Genomic DNA, 22,275 nt, shown 5'->3' on the forward strand with positions numbered 1-22,275 from the left:
AGTAACTTGAACAAAACTGCCTTTAAAATCAAACCACCAGCTAACAGATGCTTAAAAAGTCCATTAATTCTTGCTGTATTTATCAATTATTGGCATAGTGCAGCTTTAACTTGTGAATACATGTAAACTAATGTATTATAAGTAAGGCATATTCTGTGAGGCAACAGGTCAGAGAAAGACACTTTTAGCTCATGCCATACAGCTAAGCATGATTATTTTAATTTTCCGTTTAGAAAAAGGTTCCATCAGCGATCAGGTGTATCAGACACTCACACATTAGCTTCACAATGCTAATTAGCTGCGATGGATCTCTTGGGTGTAACAATTTATCTCACATACACACACACGATAAGCGAAGCAGCAAACTGTGTGTAATTAGCCTCCTGTCAGCTGCCTCACCTCTCAACCTGTGGTAAATATCGAAGCATCCCAGTATAGGCGCTAATGAAGGAGGATTAATGATGATATATCGTAAATTAAGGTAATGGGCACTGATTAACATTACTGTTATTGTTAGCCTGGGATTAAATTTTGACATGTGTCTGATCAGCGCAGGCTGCCGATGCCCCTGGCTAGCAACAAAGAGCAACTGCTACAGCTCTTTCTGCTGTCGTCCCTCAGGAGATGTATCCGGCTAATGTGGCGGGAAATGCAGAATTAACTGTCTCATTCGGTGTACACAAACACCCCTCACTAACCCCACCCCCTTAGCCAGTACACACACAATCTCTCCCTCTCTCTCACACACACTAATTATTTGTTTTCCTCGCTGAAGAATCAATTGACGTAAATAACCAGCTTGTTCTGCTCTCAGACACGTGTGCTTGAGACACAGGGGATCCTTTAAGGCTCCCGCAGACAAGCCCAAAGGATGCAAAATCTTGCATATGTTTTCAATTTAGCAAGATTGTTACTCACACTGGTTATGGACACAGCAACTGTTGAGTTAATTCAGATGCATGCCGTTAATAACAACCCATTACTGGGATATTTTAGATGACCTTCTGCACACAGGAAGTAATGGAGTGCAAAATAAAAGTGTAAATTGTCCGCTGGCTCTGAAACCAATAAAGATGCATCAGAGCTGTGAGGACGGCTGTAATAAAGGAAACAGCAGGCATCCATCAAAAAAAAAAGTACTATGATTAAGTTAGAGAGTCAGAATAATTAGAGAAGGGCATGAGTGTTTTCTCTTCTGACCAAAAAGTTAGAAAAATTAAATCATTTTTACTCCACCACATTGATGTAGAGAGGCACCATGCTGCGCCGTAAATGTTACGCCTGCTTCTCTCTGACCTTAAATCACGGAGACAATTACCTCTGCTTCTTCAATCAGCCGTGATTAATCAGAGTCAGTGGCCATGTGTATTCATTTCGTTTTCCTGTCATGCAAACAATCTGAAGAACCAAAGATACACGGTGAAATAACCAAACACTGAACGCTGCGTTTAGTGCAGATCCTTTTGTGTAATTTTTCAATCTTTCATGAAGGTTGGCAAACATTATCTGACTCATTAGCTTCAAGAAAAACACTGGTAATCATAAATCAATGTTAAATGTCATGTTTTATGTCTTTCTGACTTCCTTTATTATAAAGCTAAAACTAGAACTGTCTATTTTAACCTACCTCTCCTTTCTACAGAGAAACACTTTCTTATCTTCCATTTGGTCGACCTGTTACAGTGTCCTGTGCTAACATTAAGAATGAGTGGGCCATTTGTTTTGATGTCCTGTTTCTCTCTGCAGGATCTCTTCAGTAAGTCGGACCCATTCTTGGAAATTTACCGAATCAATGACGACGAAACCGAACAGCTTGTGCACAGAACCGAGGTAAATACGATCATATCCCCTGTTTACTTTCAGCAGCTGTGTGTGCTTCTTTGCCTCATACGTAATGTGTTCCTCCTTTAAACAGGTGATTAAAAACAACCTGAATCCCGTGTGGGAGCCTTTCAAAGTGTCTCTCATATCCCTGTGCAGCTGTGATGAGGACCGGAAGCTCAAGGTAAGGCACCTTAAGTCCACACTGGGGAAAGCCACCAGGGATCAGGGATTCAGAGAGTGGATGTCCAGTTGGCTGGAATCAATAATCCGGGCGAAACTGAAGAACATTTTATATACTGTACATACTAAATAATAAACAAATATCGCATGCATGAGTGTATGCTACCAGATCTGCAGAGAGCAGCTTGTAAACAGATTTCTGTGTCTACTTCAGTGCCTAGTGTGGGATTACGACTCCAGGGGGAAGCACGACTTCATCGGCGAGTTCTACGCCACTTTCAGGGAAATGCAGAAAATTTCCAGCGGAAATAAGGTCAGTGAAAGAAGAGGCAAAGCAGGGCGACAGGAGGAGAGACAGCTGTGTTACAGTTTCATACACGCTTTCTTCTTTTTTTTTACTCTCCTGACTCTATTACACATGAAACAGTGGCTTAAGATATGTGGCTATAAGTTGATTCTTCTGTCTCCAACTCTCTCTCTGTAAGGTGACGTGGGACTGTGTGAATCCCAAGTACAAACAGAAGAAGAGAAACTATAAAAATTCAGGAGTCGTCATCCTCAGCGACCTTAAGGTAGGAATCACCTGCAGAATACGCAGTGTACATATGAATAAGTAATAATCCTCTCACTGTACATCTTAATGAGAACATCTCTGCTATCTGCACCAAGGACATCTTTAGTTTTCATTGCTTTAAAACGATGCACATCACATTTTACAGTCAACAGATTTGTTGAGTTAATTCTGCTTTAATGACCAGATGCTTCCAACAACATCACTGAGTATTAACTCTCCCACCCAGACGTCCCTTCTGAGGTTTTGCCTGAAACAAATGTGTATTTTCTCTCAGCTCCACAGAGTGTACTCCTTCTTGGACTACATCATGGGAGGATGCCAGATCCACTTTACGGTAAACTGAGCACTTTGTGTTTCATAAAGAGCCACTGTCATTACCTTACATGCATTTCCTAGTACTTTAACCAATACTTCTTACAATACTTGTGAGAAGTAAGTAGTACTTACTGTACTTAAGGCCAAATTGGAGGTAGTTGTACTTTAATCGTAGGCCGCTTAATAATTTTACTGTGCCACATTTGAGAGGGAAAAAGCTGAAACTATTACTGGATCGGCAAAAAAATTACTTGGCAACTATGTTTGATAATTTTTCATGAATAAATATTTCATGGTTTGATTTAATTGGATTTATAAAGATTTTGTCTGTAATTGTTAAAGCATTTCTCACTATATTCAGAATTTTTACAAACCAACGATATTAAATCAGATCGTTAAATGAGCGCATTAATCTAACTAAAACGATTACACGGCTGTGTTACATACTTGATTCTGGTTGCTTAATCACGACATCCCGAGGCTTTCTTGACCGTTGCTAGGGATGCAGAGGACTAACGGTAATCATATCAATCCGCCTTTGATGTTGGTGTGCTTACAGAGGAACATTCCGCAATATAAACCTGCTCCATACATTATCCCTTACACAGTCTTCAGTTGCACTCCAATGCAAATAGTTTAAAAAAACAAAAGGCTTACTTTTAAAGTATCCAGGTAAATCAAAACCCACAGGTCCAAATTAAACGTCCACAGTCGTATACACGGGTGATTGGACAAAAGGTTTGACAAATGACGAACTGGCACAGGGACAGGGGAAGACAAAAAAAGACTAAATATGCTTGGGAGGTGAGGCTAATCAGACACAGGTGAGACAATCAAGGAACAGGTGAGAACAATAAGGGCGGGGCACACAATCTAACAAGCGGGAATACACACAAAGGCAGGAAGTGGAACATCACAAACAATGTGAACAATGAAACAGACCGAACACAAAATCAAACTAGAACAAATCCTGCTTTTACATGAATGTTTTAATGAAATTTTATAACATATAAAAGTTAAACAGTACCCATTATCGTCCCATCAATACCTTTACTTTTAATGCTTAGGTAGTTTTCATGATTATACTTACTTATACTTGTGATTAAGTGTTGCTACAGTGTGGTTCTGGCACATTTACTGTAATAAATGATCTGATTACTCCCCTCACCACTGAAAGTATTAAAATATCTTTTCATCCTCGAAACATCCCCCGATGGTGTCCGTGTAAGCTCAGTTAGTTTTCTTGTTGTAGGCAGCCCGATGGAATAAATTCACCCTCCTTTAACTCTCGCCCTTTGGTCTGCTCTCGCTGCTACCTCTCACTCTGTGGCTGGATTACTGAAGCAGTGAATATTAATCATGAGGACTGCTGTGGTACATGCAGTTGCTCCCCTGTTGAAATTGCTGCCTGCTTGTATCTACAGTGTACGGGAGCTGTAGCCGCTTCAATCTACTGCGTGTGGGTGTAAAAAGTGCAAATTCTTACCGCTGATAAGATAATTTATGCTGCCATTTGGAATATTTTGGGCTCGCTCACACAAGTCAAATAAAACCAGCCAAATAAAAGTATTTGCAGAAAAACTAAATAGATTTTTGTCGTATTGTTCATGTTGCACTCTAATACTTTCTCCTAGGTTGCCATCGACTTCACAGCCTCCAATGGAGACCCCAGAAACAGCTGCTCGTTGCACTACATCAACCCTTACCAGCCCAACGAGTACCTGAAGGCTCTGATAGCAGTGGGAGAGATCTGTCAAGACTATGATAGGTTTGTCACTCTTTTGTTTCTCAGTAAAGGCTCTTTGGTGCCTGCGGGGATTTGTCCGTGCCCCCTGTGGTGAAATAGAGCTGCAGAGTGCTCCTTACTCGCCGTTTCTGTGGGATCTCTAGCACCGAAACGAGCCACTCCATCATAAACACAGTGAAAAGGGTTGTAATGGAAATCATGGAGCACTGGAACAGGATTGTAGCAGAATCCAGCAGGTTATTACATTTCTGCTCACCAGTTTGTTATAGAAATAATGTGACTGGACCACCAGCTCCTTCAATAACTCCTCACAGAAATGTATTTTGCATTTTGAATCCTCTCTCGTGAGTTACACGCCTCGTCAACAAAGCAGCCGCTCACATGCTGCACAAAAGCAATTTTGTTTACTGTCCACATCTTGTTCACATTTGCAAGTCAATTTAAATCTGCTTTAAGCTCAGTGACGCTGTTTGTACCTGAAAATTAGAGCAAACTAATTTGGCCTCTACTAGCATTACTTATGCATGAAGCTAAACTGGGACTGAAGATGTCGTCGGGTAGCAGCAGTCAAGGACACAGGCACATATTCTGACACCTTCCTTCAAGATTCAAAGCATGCATTAAATTGCAGCTTTTAACAGCCGATCAGGAAGATGACATGTTGACCTTTTAGATCAGACACGGGCATTTAAATCCTGACATCAGTTTTGTGAGTGACAGCTCTTTGGCAGAGATTTCACACAACAGTTTGCAAGAAAAATCACGTTTCTCTGTCCTGTTCCTTTTACTTTAGTTTTCTCTTTGGCAACACTGAATGTGTTTGTTTAATTATGAACAAATCTCTAGGCTAGATCTTAAGCTAGATGGCTTAAATGTATTTTTTTAATCTTGCTTGACATATCCTGCACATGTTTTACATCCACAATCCATTGCAAATTGGTCCAGTTTGTCTGTTTGTGTCTCTGTTAGTTCTCATGACATTTAAAAAACCTTGAAGAGGTTTATAGAAGAATAAATGGGAACCCGGGGTGTCCCGTTAAACTTCTGGTGCTCTCGGAGTAGAAAAGAAATTACATTAAAGATGGAAAAATTCATGGCGGTGTCGCATGGAAAATAGCTGCTAAACTAGATGTTTGAAAATATACAAGGGAGTAAAAAATCCCACAAATTTAATTTTGTATGCCGTACGCATGGATTATAGCTTTTTATTTTTCCTTTTTAAAACATTTCAAAGAAATTAAGTGGAAATTTGATGGAAAGGGCCGTGACTCAAGGAGCACTTGGTGGGAATCAAAGCTTTTATCAGACTTTTTGATGTTGCAATTTTGTTGTTTTTTAACATGTTACGATATAGGTGGTCTGGCAAATCTTTAGTTTTTGTAACATTACATCCTGGTGTGGTTTAGAAGTCGTGTACCTTGTCTCACTACCATCAGTATGAGTAGAAAGTAGATGTGGACATTCTTGTGGCCTATGTGAAAAAAATGTACACCAAAAGACAATGTCATTTCTGAATCTGGTTGTTTTCTTAGCATTATTTGAAGTCTGAAAGACATCTTTTTTTTTCCATCTTTTTGTTATCTTAATCCTTATATGTACAATATTAAGAATATTTCCCACCATCTGGCGATACACCGGGCTACTTACTGCTATCACCATATAATTATAAAGAACTAATTCAGAGACTCAAAAAGGAAAGTTGTGCCTCTAAACACACAAACTTTATTGCACAGGCCTTTGCCTGTTTGTACACAGCTAACTGTGGTGCGTGTACTTCCGGCCTCTTTGTTCACAGTGTGGCTGCTTGTGTTTCTCCTGTGGTTAACTCCACAGTACGGTTTCCTCTCAGCATCTGCTGCCGCTACAGGTCCCCCTTCTTAGCTCGTACAGGCTCATTACCCTGAACTAAAGACGCACACATGCAGAGATCGAGGGCTGACACCAGTATAGCAGGCACTTCAGAAACAAGTGGGAGACTCTGTGGCTGTAGAAATAACAGCGTGGTGTGGAATCAGATGTTAAGACAGAGGAGATGCAGAGTAAAGCCTGTTTGAGGAATCATTACAGACACTGAGCGCTTTGAATTGTTGTTTCTGCAACTGTAAATACTGGCTGATGTCATATTATCAGGTTTTTGGCTGCAGTCACACACACTTCTATTTTTTCATACTGATTGTCTAATTAAAAACAAATCTTACACAATGAGCAAAATACTACGAGATATTACCTGCAGGTGCGTGCTAATTAATCTGAAACTATTGATAATACGATATATTTCAGAGAAAGACCCTCTCGTCTGTCAAAACTAAGCCAGATGAGGATTAACACATCTGATTTATGCAGATCCTCCTATTGAATATCAGGGGAACACTGTCTGGCTAATTATAGCATCCCACAGATAGCAGAAGCTGCCTGTAAATTTTGCAGCTCGTCCTCGTAGCTCCATCATGCTCCAAACATGCCTGTGAGTGTGGGCAGCCCTCTCCTCTTAAGCTGGAATTATTAGTGAGGTGTAACATGTGGGCAAGCAAACCTTTTAGCCTTTAGTGGATAAAGGTGATGTGGGATTTTAGAGTCCTTGCAGAGGAGTGCATTACGGAGATGGAATGACGAGCTTTTGTCTGTGTGGGCAGAGGCTCGTTTACCTTGCTGAGAGGGCTATTATAAGGGCACATTTCCCCACGGCTCCTCACATGGGCAGACAAATTGAGGAAAACAAGGACCACCGTACGCTTTACAGCAGAATTGAATGATGAAAATTACCAACCAGTAGCCTTATTTATCCTCCTGTCAAGGCTGAAGGTGCTTTGTTCTATCTCTACACCTAAGGGTGATCTCTTACGATGGTTGTGCATATAGAACTCATTCAATAATGCTCCAAGGACGAGCTTATTAAAGAATGGAAAGAATCTATTCGGCAGATACTGAGGGCTATATAATGAGAATGCACCACATATCAGCAAGAATACGTCCTTCCACATTCAACATGTTCTTTATAAATGCTTCTCCACATTAGTTAAGCTGGTAAAACCAAACACAAAACTAAAACACAATCTACTTTCTATTATTTAGCTTCCGATTGAACATGCCTCAGTGTGTTTGAAAGGTCACAACAGTGGGAGTTAGGCCTGTATTCAGTGCATGGGAGTTTTTTTTGATGAGGTATTATTAAAAACTAGTTGAAAACATATAAATGGTGTAGGTGAGTTTGCTGCAAAGACTTCTTTTTATGCTTCCGTATCCGCTGCACAACCGTGTTGGCTGCAGAAGCCCATTAATTTGTTTGGAGCATTGTTACTGGAGTGTTTTTATATCTGGACACAGAACAGCACATTATCCAGAGCATGTGGAGAGGTTGCATTTCAGAGAATAAGAGTTGGACACATTCACATGTTTATCTTTTTTTTTTTCTTCTTGGAACAGAGGATAATGATTGTAACCAAATATGAGCTGAAATCCTCCGGAGCCTACAGGCTGTGTCTGTTGCCGTTTGCAGCCACCGTAAATACAATACTGCAAGGTTAAGGGAACAGATGCACATAATCATATCTCTCCTTGAGCCTCCCTGAGGAGGAAGAATAATTTGACTCTTTCCTTGAATGTTTGTGTATTAGGAATAATGCTACAACATTTGTAATTATTATAATAGAACAACTAAATCTTGCCCAAAAAAAGCTGCTTCAGTAAAGATTTCACAGTATATTACTTCCTCGGAGAGTGTACAAATCATCACTCTGCCAGCATTTATAGAAATCCACACCCATCAAAGTTAATTAAACACTTGTGATGGCTCTGAAAAGCTGCCTCTAAGCCATATAAGCTTCACGGGTGGACACACAACTCCCCAGCCACCACTTGTCAACACACCCAATAAATCAACACTTAGTAATGCTGCAAACGCTCTATCCCCTTTGATGCTCCCACACCACGTCCAGTTTATCACTTATATTTAGGGGATGTTTTGTCAGTGATGAAGGCATGTGGAGTAAATGTTCAGATAAGGCAGGCAGCCATTGGAGTATGCAAACAACCACTGATGTGAAACAAGCTGTGGCAGCTCTAATCCAAAACGCAACAAATTTGTCTTTGTTACAGTAAACACAGTTTTATCTGTTAAATATGGACTCCGTAAACAGTGTGTCCTTGAACTACATAGCATTAAAGGGGTACTCCATCAATTTTAATGTCACCAGGAGTGTAGATATCAGGTACTGGGGCCTGACATCTATCGTTCATTGGTAAGGCGGAATGCCAATGCCAATTTAACTTAAAACAGAGACACCTAGTGGCCGTAGTAATAATGACGGGAGCAAGGAGGAAGTCAGGTGATGTAGTAAGAGGAGCGAGAAAGTCCAAAACAGGAAGTAGTTGTGGGGTGGATGTGCAGATGGTGAATGGGTTAAAAAAAAAACCTTAATAAGGTGACTGGGTGTCAAAGCTGAGTTACTTCAAAATAAAGGTCAGTGTAAGTTAAAGCAGGAAGACCATCTTTAGTTCACCTTTATTTACATTAGTCCTCCCTCTCTCGCCCCTCTCTCACCTGTGATTTACTAGACAGCTGACTAAGAGTGTTTTTTTTTTGGTTGAACCAACCAGCTATTGCCATGAGCTTCATCAACCAATAATTCTACCCCTGCTATTTGTCTTCTGTTGCACGCTCCCGCCATCTGATTCAACTTCCCTTCATCACAAAGATGGTTTTCCTGCTTAAACTTAAGCTGAGCTTTATTTTGAAGCAACTCAGCCTTGACACCCTGTCACCTGGTTAAGGTCCTTTGTTTTTTACCCATCCATCCATCCATCCATCCATCCATCCCAACTACTTCCTGTTTTAGGCTCCTCTTACTACATCACCTGACTTCACTTCATCAAATTGCATCCTTCATAGACCACAACCACCAGTGTCAACACTTTATCAGGGGTGTTATATACGACTCGAGGCTTCACTGTATACAGTATGATAATGCCACAATGAGGTCTAATTGTCATAGACTCTTCACATTTCTCATCTTTATTTTTGTGCATGTAGAATATCTGTTTAGTCATGATGAACTCTCTCTGGATTGAACTCACTTAAGTTTAGTCATGCTAAACTACTTCTTTCAGAAAAGGCATAAAGCTTGGTATTTGAACTGAAACCAGACTAAATTTAATCAAGTGGTGCCTAAATCTAACCAATTGCGACCATTTAATGTTAACCCTCTCTTTGGAGGAAAATTATTGCATGATCTGTCGATGTCCATGAGTTGCTATTGCTATTGTGGGAATTCTGTGGGGCACTACAGTGGATAAACTTCATGCTCACGTTTAAGAAAGAAAACTGAAATAGCAGAAGGTTCATAGAGTATAGAGCTTCTCTGGTAATAAAGGGAGTGGTTTCTTTGCCTTGCCTGTGACGAGGAAAAGTACTATCCAGCACCGCAGAGCCTCTTAGAGTAAAATCTGCCAATACAAACGACGGGATGAAAATAGAGAGGATGAAGACTGTTAGAAGCTCTTTGAACAGGTGCAAACACTGGCTGCAGGCACCGTGGGACGCATTTCAAATTGTAATTTGAGCTTTCAACATTTATGAAATGCAAACAAGCAGGGGGGCTGCCCTTGGAAACGTGAACACACATGGATAAGCCATCAATACTGTTCATATCACTGTCAAATGGTATCCAAGATTAAACTGCAGTTATACTGTGAATGTTTGACTGGTTCATCTGCTTCTCATTTCAGTGACAAAAGATTCTCAGCTTTGGGATTTGGTGCCAGAATTCCTCCAAATTATGAGGTGAGTATCTCTGTTCCTATCTCCTTGTTGTTGTGCAAGAACAGTGTTATGCAAAATGGATATTCATGTGCTCTTATCAAATCCTGGTATTTCCCAGCAGCACCCTGGGATGTTGGGCTAAGCGGGCTGATTTCCATTACCTGCTTTATGACACAATTTGTCATTCTGTCAAAATCTCACATTTAAAACTAATTACTGAGTATATTTTTATTCATAAGCCCCTCGTCTTAAAATATCAACTTGTCTTGAGAAAATAACATGTTCCCATGACATAAAAGCCCCGTAGTGCTCATGCTTCATTTGCATAAGAATTCATGAGTTTGAGAGCATTTGTTTAACCAAATTGGACTTTCAGAACAAAAAGCTTTAAGTGATTCTGAATAGAGCCCTGGGGGGACGTCTGACGTGTGAAGAATGAGTGCACACACGCGCACACACATGCACACACACACGTCTATTAAACCAGAACGTCCTATGTTTGATGTGGGATTGTTCTGTGCTTTGTGCCGATTTGAAACGCCGATAATCAACATTTCAGTCATGCAAAGTTTTCCGTCTCAGTAAACACAAACTATTAATTTCTGAAGTTAGGATGGAGAGGTCCGTGCAGGAGTCAGATTTATTTTACTGCATCCTGTCTCCACATTATGGTCGGTGGTGCAGAGGAAATGCTAATTAAGTCTTTAGACTAATTATGATCTGCCTCAATGAACTCATAGGCCACACCTGTTTGCATGCTGTTTACGTGACATCCATACCAAGTGTGATTAGAAGAGCCAAGAATTTCAAGTTTGATTTAAGGTCTTCTCCCTATAGTTTAAGTTTAGGATAGAACATCCCAATGTATTATCAAGAGTCTGTGGGTGCTGTTAAACCATGTTGTTTAAAACAAATCTGTTTAGTATACACTAAGTAAATGCTGTTCTGAAAAACTGTCATCAAATTGCTCGTTTTCTTCCAAGCTGACTCGGGTGTGGTTTGTTTGTCGTCTGAAACCATACAGACAACCTAGACGATTTTAATGATATTTGATTTAAATGGAGGGTATTATGCTAATTTCAAGCTTCGTATTTCACTCTGTGATACCTGTGGAGTAGCTTAGCATAAGTTACAGTTAAAAAACTCCTCATTTTTCTTACACTGGTGCTCTGTGCAGGCCCTCATACAGCCTCTGCCTGAAGCACTCAGTCAGCTCTGACCCTTTAAGAAGGCTCTGTCCCTGCTGAGGCTGCACTTTGTGACATCACAAAGTGCAACGTGTAGAAAAAACTGTGTGAAACCTGGCGTTCACAGCAGCCTGCAGACTGAGCTTTAAAGCCTGGGGATTACTCCAACATACTTTTACCTACAGATTTGAAACTTCACCCACGTTTAGTCTTGACATCCAACATTGTAACATTACCCCTTTTTAAGCATGACTTAAAACCAAAGTGCTATAAAACTCATCTGCTGACTCATCTTCAAACAGTTCAGCTGTATGCAAATCCTTTGGTAACCCTGGTAACAAATATGAACATCAGCATGTAAGAGCTGGAGTTTTCAGGATCATTCTGACGGCTAAAAGGTGTTAAAACTATTTTGTGTAATGCTGTGGGCTTTGTCAGTTCATTCATTCAAAAAAAGATTCAGTCGATTTAAAGGTGTGTGACACCTTTTAAATCATTTTTGTCATGGTTCTACTTGTTTTTCATAACATGCAACCATTTGCAGGAAAATACTAATAGTACAGCAAATCAGTTATTTCCTTGTGAGAGCTGTGTGATGCCTGAGGAAAAAAACACATTAGAAGCATTAAAATGCAGCATGAACATCATAATGGATGTCTCTAAACTGACTTACAATTTTGGCAGAAAATCTGATGTTCGCCCCTTATAGTTTTTCCCACTTAAGCAATGGTGCTGCTGTTCAACCCAAAGAGTTTGATGCACTCAGACAAACAGGGAAGCTTAAATTAATGTTATAATATTGACTCACTGTGGTACAGTAGCAGAAAAAGCACAGGTGTGACTAATCACATTACAGAAGCTTAACGCTGCATAAGAGCCTCTATCAGCCATTCAAGTGAACCGCTGCACAATACCCAGGCCTTACTGCTGATTGAAGGAGAGCCATAATTAATGTTATTAGTTACACCTGTGTGTTTCCTGCTCTATCATATCAAGGGGTCGGCCATGAAACAAGCCCATTCAATCAGAAAACAAGATCTATTCTCTTGCAGTGGCCCAGTGTAAATAATAAACTGTATTCTCTATGTTTAATCTCTCCTCATATTCAGGCTTTTAATCACATTAAAAATGTTACTTAAAAATGAGCCAGCTGGAGAGGAGACAGCTGATCTGGCTGACAGTTGGTGCTTGTGGATGAATAAGTTTACTTGCGAGTGAAGGTATAAGGAAACCAGCTTTGAGCAAACAGTGCATGATATACAGATATTAATAGCAGGATCAGATCAGGACATCACACAACAAATTATCACCCCTGCAAATAAATGTGAGCTACGTTTATCTCGAGATTGAAATTGATCATTTGATTTTCACTTAATTAGCCAAAATTATATGCAAAACCTCAATACAGTTAAGATATCTTTGCTATTAATTCCTGTTTTTTTTTCTCTTGTGTTAGCAAATACTCTCCCCAGCTTTAGTCATCTGCTTAATGTATCAGCCGGATTTAAATACCCTCTCTTACTTAATTATGTAGCTTTAAAATGTGGTTAATGCCTGAGATATTTATTCATTAAAGTGTTATATTTATGTGCTTGTAATATAGAAAAAATGCTATCTTTGATGTGTTTAGATATGCTGGTATAGATATTAGCAGAAATTATTTCATACCGTCAACTTGTACTTACAGGATTTCCAGTTTTCTTGAGGGAATCACAACTGATCCAAATGATCAGTTTCAGTATCTGCAATCTTTTTGTATCCTTGGTTTTACTCAACTTGTGTCACCAAATGTCTTGTGAATAACACACCAATGTCTAAAGTAATTTAGCATATTATCACAAAGCAATTTATGCTTTTTGTGTGTCATTCTTTGTCATTGAATCAATGTTGATTTATATATTGTTATATTGAGATGGTGTGTCATTTTACATGTGAATGTCATAGAGAAAGAAACGTCAGTTTAGGAGGTTGGTATGGGTAGAAAGGTTATATAAACACAGGACTAACAGTCAGTGTTGATGTAATTTAACTGACTGAACAAAGATACCTAACTGTGTAGTTTTTTGCATAAGCCTTGAAAAGCTTGGACATTTTCAAAATGATAAAAATGTGTTTATTACTGACGATAAAAGGTCACATGTCTTCAACCTTTCCGGCATGTCTAAATCTCATAAAATGCAACGCCTCTAAACGACACACAAAACGTTAAACCTGTGGACACGACCCAAGTGTTGTGATACTGATCTTCAATCCCATAACATCATCAATTATACATTTTAAAATGTACTCAATACAATTGAAGTCGGAAATGTAGGCCTTTAGTGATAAAAAACATTGGAGCCAATTGCCTTCACCAAATGTCTTCTTTCTCCATCCACAGGTGTCTCATGACTTTGCCATTAATTTCAACCCAGAAGATGATGAATGTGAAGGTAAGGAAAGTCTTTGTATACCAGTTACACCCTAAAAAGTGCACCTCTATGCAGATGATACTAGAATTTATATCTGTAATCTGACAACACAGCTGCTAAAACATGTATAGTAACTCTCAATCACAAGTTTTTGGTGTATGGATCAAAGAGGGATCACAATGAGTTGTTGAAATACACACCAAAAAGTATCAATCTAAATCTGCTTCTATACAATTTGACGTCTTTAACTTGTATGAGACAGAGGTGATATTCAGGCCACTTATGATTCTTTCCTGGATGCATCGAATGGTTTATAAGACTGTACCCTTTAGTGTACTTTGCTTGTTTACTGACAAGTGCATCGATGATCCCTTCACTTCTCCCTGTGCTCTCTTTGATCAGAGATCCAAGGAGTGGTTGAGGCCTACCAGAACTGCCTTCCTAAGATCCAACTGTATGGCCCGACAAATGTTTCTCCCATCATTAACAGGATAGCAAAGCTGGCAGCAGGCGATGGCAACATTAAAGATGCTTCTGTGAGTGTCCCTTTATGCTCTTTAAAAAAATAAATGGCTGTAATATAGGCTTTGTTGTTTTGCGTCCCGCTGAGATCCCAGAGTGAGTAGCCTCTGGTTCACCTCAGTGTTTACAGCGATGATGCCCTACGGTGCAGAAGTAGAAGGGAACTATAACAGAACAAATTAGTTTTCTCTGAATTATGAATTGAAATCGTACAGAACTTAATTAATCGTGTATTTTTTTTGACATATTTCTATATCATTGACCCTTTTTTTGTTAAAGAAATTATCTCATAAACTGCACTTAAAATGTGATTTAACAAACATGGCTAATAGAGTTATTGTGCTTCTTATCTTTCCTTAATATCCAACTGGGAGTAAAGTCTTTTATTTTATTACAATCTTAAATTACCTACGGCTGCACCAACATTGTGTTAGACCCCTGTTATTGTGCTGACCTGCATGTAATTATTTACTCCTCAATGCCAGTAAATGAGCTGCAGTAAACAACAGGGCTTTCAGGGCATGCATTAGAAGTACACACACTGGGGACAGTCAGTAACACAAACACGGTCAGGAAACCAAGAAAATAACCTCTATCATGTAGACAGTCAAAAATCATTACAATATACTGTGCCACGTAATATTCTTTTACTGTACTACTTGTATTATCCTGGTCAGTGGACATGTGAAAGTAATTTCACACATACGTGCGTGCTCTCACATAAAACGTCTCTGCTGAAGTTTGTGATAAAGTTGTTCTGTTTTTTTTCTCTTTTCTTGATCTACTTCTTTTCTGTGTAACAATTTAACCAAGTGCCATACACATACGTACTTATCTACTGAGCAGAGGCTGTAAAATTACCCAAGACAGCATGAAGAGCCTACTTCAGACCACAACACACACTGAGAGGTGTCCTTGCTCAAAACCACACGTCGCTGTTAAAATGAGTTAATGTTAGCATGGATTGATTCAAACTGAGAGCTCTTATCTTTCAACAGCGATACCACATCCTGCTCATCCTCACGGATGGGGTGGTGACAGACATGGCAGACACCCGTGAAGCCATTGTACGAGCCTCCTACCAGCCTCTTTCCATAATAATTGTTGGTGTGGGCAATGCAGACTTCACAGACATGCAGATTTTGGATGGTGATGATGGCGTCCTACGCTCACCGAAAGGCGAGCCGGTCCTGAGGGACATTGTGCAGTTTGTGCCCTTCAGAGACTTCAAAACGGTCAGTTTCTTTACTTCTTCTGTCAGTGCTCATTCGCAGACGTTCAGTTTAACCCTTACTCCTCTGTTTCCTGTGCTGGTGATGCTCATGAACGTGTTTTTTTATACAACGCCACCCTTCATGTTATTTAAAAGAGCAAACAGGAGGCTCATGCTGGCTCTGTCAGAGCTACAGATGGACATCATGTACTGGAGGTGATCCAGAAATTTATTCAAACAAGACTGTATTCTCAGTGAAGTTAAATGCAACATTTCAGCTCTGCAGTTGTACTAGATGTCTTAAATGCAAAACAGAAACATCTCCCCAAATTTGTGTTACAGCATATATTTACTATCCAGACGGGTAGCAAAAAAAGGAAAGCTGAATAAATGAGTGTAGGAACCTTACAGAGGCTTGGATACAAGGAACAAGGAGTATATGAGGACGCGAGGATTAAAATGATGAATGAATCCTATGCTGCGGCCTTCAAATAAACAGATCTCAAACTACAGTAGTTAAAAAACCATTAGAGATTTTAACTGATGCATTGCTCAAAGCTCTCCATCAACATTGTCAAAACAGAATAAGGGAATACATTTTGGAACAATCGTGTTCATCCAGTGTATTTAGACAAGCTTGGAGAATCTATGCAAGGAGCATGCTAATGTTCTAAAAGCCACGTTTGCCCGACATCTTATTAAGCCACTTCATGTCTATTTCTTCCTTTTCTCACCCCTTCAGACAATCTACAATATGGAAGCCTGTTTCCTCCACTTGGATGAAAAAACAACTATCCTGTAGGCCATTATATTGAGAAACATTCTCAATATTTCTACTTAGTATCTCAAAATAATGACCTAGTATCTCAAGATAATGACTTAGTATCTAAAAATTTCGACTTAGTATCTCAATATTTCGACTTAGTATTTCAAGATGACTTTGTATCTCATAATATTGACTTAGTATCTCAAAATAATGACTTAGTATCTCAAGATGACTTCGTATCTCAATATTTTGACTTAGTATCTCAAAATTTCAACTTAGTATCTGAAAGTTTGACTTTGTATCTCAAAATAATGACTTAGTATCTCAATATTTCGACTTAGTATTTCAAGATGACTTAGTATCTCAAAATAGTGACATAGTATCTCAAGATAATGACTTAGTATCTCAAGATAATGACTTAGTATCTCAATATTTCGACTTAGTATTTCAAGATGACTTAGTATCTCAAAATAGTGACATAGTATCTCAAGATAGTGACATAGTATCTCAAGATAATGACTTAGTATCTCAAGATAATGACTTAGTATCTCAATATTTCGACTTAGTATTTCAAGATGACTTAGTATCTCAAAATAGTGACATAGTATCTCAAGATAGTGACATAGTATCTCAAGATAGTGACATAGTATCTCAAGATAATGACTTAGTATCTCAATATTTCAACTTATTATGTTAATATTTCGACTCAGTATCTCAAGATAATGACTTACTATCTGAAAATAATGACTTGGTATCTGAAGATGACTTAGTATCTGAAGATGACTTAGTATCTCAAAATAACGACTTAGTATCTCAATATTTCGACTCAGTATCTCAGGATAATAACTTAGTATCTCAGGATAATGACTTAGTATCTCAAGATAATGACTTGGTATCTCAGGATAATGACTTGGTATCTCAAGATGACTTCAAATACCTCATCTGACATTGACAAACCTGTTTCAATTTGTGTGAGACAAAGACAGTAGCCCTCACGTCATCCACAGGAAAACGTTCAGATTAAAGCCGTATTTCACACTTTCTCTGTCTCTTTTACAGGCTTCACCTGCAGCCCTGGCCAAATGCGTCCTTGCCGAGGTGCCCAAGCAAGTTGTGGAGTACTACAGCCATAAGGCCATCTCCCCTATGTGTCCTCAGAGGGACTTACCGACACCCATCCTCACCCCACTCGCCACCACCCCGACAGAATAACCTGCCACCCTGCTCCTGGGACCAAGCTTTGACCACAGCGCCAGTCCGGAAATCTGAGAGGAAGAAAGGACGCATGCCTCGGGATTTTGGACAGGGACCGGAGAGAAACCTTTATAAATGTGTTATTACTCATTTATTTCATATTTCACTGCTGACAAAGTGTTTACACAAGGACAGGACGAGAGAGACTGTGGTTTTTATTTGTCTGCTAAGTGATGAACCAGTACTTCTTACTGGCTGTGCAGAATGAAGATCCAGATGTTTCAGCATCATGGGTCATGGAGAATTGTGTTTTTAACCCTAATTTTAATGCATGCAGGACAAACCCCTCAGTGCTGATGAGTCAATTCAGTGCAGGGTTATTATTCCCCACTGCTCAAGAAATTAAGCACCTCAATTCGTCTATTACAACTTTTAAGACAGTTTTAAAGATGCATTGTACAGTACCGTCTGTCACAACCAGAATAACACTGCTTAACTTGAACATTCCTACAGTATTTAATCCAGATGTTTCAGGAAGTATAAAGAAGACATGGGGCAATTTGAGCTGTTATTACATTGAGTTTTCCTTGTGTATATCTGGCTGCAGGATTGGCCTTAAATATTTTAAAACAGGTACATTTAAAGAGACTAGAATATTTATAGTAAAATAAATATATTAACTATTATAAGTTAGTGTTGAAATTAAAAGCTTGGTTCCAAAGTGCACCAGTCATTCTCAACAAACCCAAAAATCCCCCGTCTGCAACAGTATAAACTACAAGTGACACCACTCCTATACAGCAAATATGAAAGCAAGCAATGCTGCGTGTGTTTGGCAGGTGCAGGGTGCCAAGTTGGTATATTATGTGATGTGATAATAAGCTAAACCTTGAGTATTAGGGCCTTCTAAAATGACAGGAGAGAAAACAGCACATAAGGGTACCTAATTTCAGTGAAACTTCTGTTCACGTTGTACATCTGTGAAACTGAAAGGGACATAACTACATTTGCTATAGCTTTCGGTCTTTGTGTGCTTTTTTTCAGTTACGACAGGAGACACAGCCAGGTCATGAGCTGGCAGGTTGACGTAGGACATGTTTTTAGGTTGCTTTTCAGATTCAAAGTTCTGCCTTTTCCGAGGTTAGCGGTGAAAAAGTCTAAATAACGTTTTTTCTCCTAGAGTTGTGAATGATCGCACCCTCATTTTGGTCTTTTGTAAGGTGGCTGCGGTACAAGCTGTGAAATCATGCTGCATGTCAGGTGAACCTTTTCCCCTTTGAATCTTTCTGTTATTGTTGTCACCTCTGAGCCAGCTGTCAGACAGGTAGCATTCTTCAAGCTTCTGCTTTATGTCTCATTATTTTCTTTCTGCTGCTTTTTTATATGAAAAACAATAATACTCCATGTTTCATGAGGAATTTGACTAGTGAGCACACAGTTCAGATCAAATGAAAGCACAAAGCCGATCACAGTGAGTGCTGTTAATGTTCATGAAACCAGCTTTTGAATGTGTTATAGAAGTTACATTTACATCGGAATAATAGAAATTAAAATACATGATCAATTATTATCACATGTTCTCTGTTACTATAAAACCAGTATTAACTGTTCGGTGAATCCATTCATTTCTACTAACTCTTGTCTGAACAATCACTCTTTTCTTGGAAGTCTGCGTTTGATTTTTCGGCAACTTTATTGAGCTTTACAATGATCAACATGTTCAGCTCTAACCTTCACAGTCACTGACCTCTCTCTGGCCTGTGGCAGATTGTGATCATAGTTTATTGATTATAGTTTGTAATAAGTCAGAAAAATCAGTGGCCAAAGAAACATGTGAACGCTGCAGAAGCTGAAAATCCTTTCTCTGTGAAACCGACTCTTTAAAGCAGAAAAATCAGAGGAGTGATGCGTTCAAGTCACATGTAATTATGTTTTCAAGTGATTTCAAAAAAGTAAACTGAACAAGTAAAAGTGCGAATGTTTTCACAGGATCCAAAATGCATCCTCCTTGCATTTAAACATTTTCATCACTAATGCATGGAAACATGAACCTCCTAACGAAACATCACCTTAAATGTTGGTGATTGAAACATTGAGTGCATGAATTCAAAGTAAGAATTTGATCCCACATAGTCTCCCTCAGAGATAAACACACTCTCTACTGTAATGTATTATTTTCTTGTCCTTCACTCGGCTGTTGATTGCGTCTGCAAACTAACCCTCCACTGTTTTAAAGAACAATGAAGACCTACTTGATATTTAATAGTATAACATTCCCTATGAGTGGAACACGTTTTGAATAAAGCTAAAAAATGTTGGCCCACACCAGCAGTCTGACTGAGAAGCACCTGTTTTAATTACACCTGTTAATGATACAGTATACACCTTAATACTGTTTGCTTTGGCCTGATTTTTAATAATGTTTTGGCCGTTCCAGTAATGACTCTTTACTTTGTATATTTGCAAAGTGTTTTTGCATTTATTTTCCACGCTGTACTTGCTCTCTGACCGATTCTGAATGGTGACTAATTCGCTTGGAAAAACACCGAGCTGTCCCTGCCATTAAGCGCACTGGAAGAATATCTTCACAGCTATTCTAACACACAAACATCCGCCCCCAAGCTGCAAATATTAATCCCACTTTGATTTGTCCCCTAGAGCTTCAGCAGCCCTCCCATGATACAGACTATTGACTTCTCCTGAATGCACCTAAACACAGCGAGCGCCGCTGTGGGCTGCTCTCTGAACCCCTTTGAAGACCTCAAGTATTGAGGATCCTGCAGTTACTGTGGATCACAGGATGAGGCCAATTGATTCAGGTTTGCAGCCATACTCAGTTTCTTGAATGTAAATGATCCTGGAGGGAGTTTGGTCTCACGATTGAAGCGCTGCTACATGTAACTAGTGTACAACAGGGAGGGAATGGATGCAAAACCTTACAAACACTCTGGTGGGATGAACTGCATTTGAAGTTAAAGGGGTTATTTTCACGTACATTTCAGAGTCTTTTATTCTGAAAAGTGCGGCATGTCATTGTAAGAAAGAGGGAGACTCACAGCACAAAAAAAAGTGTTTTTGAAAACTTTCGCCTGTGAAACAGCTTTGTGCTTTCCTGTCAGCTATGTATGCTACTTTTCTAACTAAATATGCTTAAAGTACAAACAAATCAACCAATCCTTTTGTTCCTTGAGGGCAAACCGGCTCATAAATTAATATCTAAAAGGCATCAGCACTTCTGTGAGTCGTGCCTTACATGGCAATCTACCCTTTGTCCCGTATTTCAAGTACCACCTTATTGCTTGGCCTCAGGATATGAGCTGCATGAGCTCAAATGGTGATTTCGACTCAGTCTTCACATTTATATTTACAGATGTGATACAATGACATACAACTAGTAAGTTAAAAGTACTTTCTGTTTATAGGTTCTTATCTAATTTTAGTAAAGTACATTAATGCATCTCGGTTTATCAACACAATGAGCCATACACATGTTTCATGCCCTCCTAGCCTTACCTGAACCACTAACTGTATTAGGAGCATTATGGTAATTCCTGTTCAACAGTGATGCATGGGTTTTTAATGCCTTGCCGGATCTCCCCCAAACTATTAACTCTTCTCTTTTGAAAATTATCTCACATTCTTCATCTTTTTCATTAAGTGACACATTTCATAGCGATCCATCATGTGTGAAACGCTCAAGTATTCAAAGAACATCATTGTGCGCTTGTGTGCAAGAGCCAGCTCAACCCCAGAGCCATTTTGCCATTTTTCATCACTTTCAACAGCTTAAAAAAAGATTTTACATTCATGTCTTAATGGGAAACCATCAATTGTGCCTCAGTGTGACAAACAACAATGAGCCGAATCACTGGAGACAATAAGACCAGAGTTCTTGTGGCCATCTTGCAATGCAGATTAGAAGAATTCACTGAGCTGCTTATTTCCTCTTATCTCTACGTACACCATCGTCAGACAAAATGATCAAGTGGTTTTATACTCTTATTCTCTCTTTCTCTCCCATCCACCTTTAATGAGAACAAAGTTTACAGCCCATAACCTTAATATGCAACTGGTGTAACTTCAGGCCATGTGGGTGAGAAGCAACCAACGCATCATTAGTATATATTTCTTCGACAGGAAGAACGGGATTTATTGCATGCTTACTTTTATTGTTAAGCTGTGCTGTGCAGTTATTCCTTTGGGTCTTATGATATGCTAATATGCAAGCCTGCATTTGCACAAACCTATGTTCTTGTAGTTGACGCTCTCTGTCTTGCAGTGAGGTAAATAAATCTCGTCATTTAACGGAAACTGTCTCTGTGATTTTGTTGCCAAATGTAGTCAAAAGTGAAATATTATATCTGTCTGCTTCCTGTTTCCTCCGGTCCTCCTTACTCGTGTCAGCGATCATTTCCCACTCCTCTCAGCTGTACATGGGGGATGAATAGAAATGAGGTTGGTGAAATGTAGGTTATGCTATCGTGTACACATATGCCCTGTGTGGCGTCGGCTGCTGATTTTGTGGGCACTTATTGCATGGGAAGAGGGACTGAGCCTACTCTTTAATTCCATCAGACAGCTCCT

The 22,275-nt window shown here is 39.4% G+C and overlaps 1 protein-coding gene across 1 annotated transcript in view; it reads left to right on the forward strand.

Moving 5' to 3' along the window:
* The window catches only part of cpne7 (copine VII), a 34,795-nt gene extending 12,793 nt beyond the window's left edge, over window positions 1–22,002 (forward strand). Inside the window, exons 6-16 of the mRNA XM_069671334.1 lie at window positions 1,747–1,830; window positions 1,916–2,005; window positions 2,219–2,317; window positions 2,490–2,576; window positions 2,853–2,912; window positions 4,528–4,661; window positions 10,365–10,419; window positions 13,966–14,017; window positions 14,399–14,532; window positions 15,517–15,753; window positions 17,557–22,002. Coding sequence (XP_069527435.1) covers window positions 1,747–1,830; window positions 1,916–2,005; window positions 2,219–2,317; window positions 2,490–2,576; window positions 2,853–2,912; window positions 4,528–4,661; window positions 10,365–10,419; window positions 13,966–14,017; window positions 14,399–14,532; window positions 15,517–15,753; window positions 17,557–17,709 — 1,185 coding nt within the window. The 3' untranslated portion in view covers window positions 17,710–22,002. The remainder of the gene's footprint in view (window positions 1–1,746; window positions 1,831–1,915; window positions 2,006–2,218; window positions 2,318–2,489; window positions 2,577–2,852; window positions 2,913–4,527; window positions 4,662–10,364; window positions 10,420–13,965; window positions 14,018–14,398; window positions 14,533–15,516; window positions 15,754–17,556) is intronic.
* The last annotated feature ends 273 nt before the right edge of the window (window positions 22,003–22,275 follow it).

The sequence above is a fragment of the Semicossyphus pulcher genome, unplaced genomic scaffold (assembly GCF_022749685.1).
Source record: "Semicossyphus pulcher isolate SPU_LCO1_2020_fin unplaced genomic scaffold, fSemPul1.0.p SCAF_1, whole genome shotgun sequence".
Taxonomy (NCBI): domain Eukaryota; kingdom Metazoa; phylum Chordata; class Actinopteri; order Labriformes; family Labridae; genus Semicossyphus; species Semicossyphus pulcher.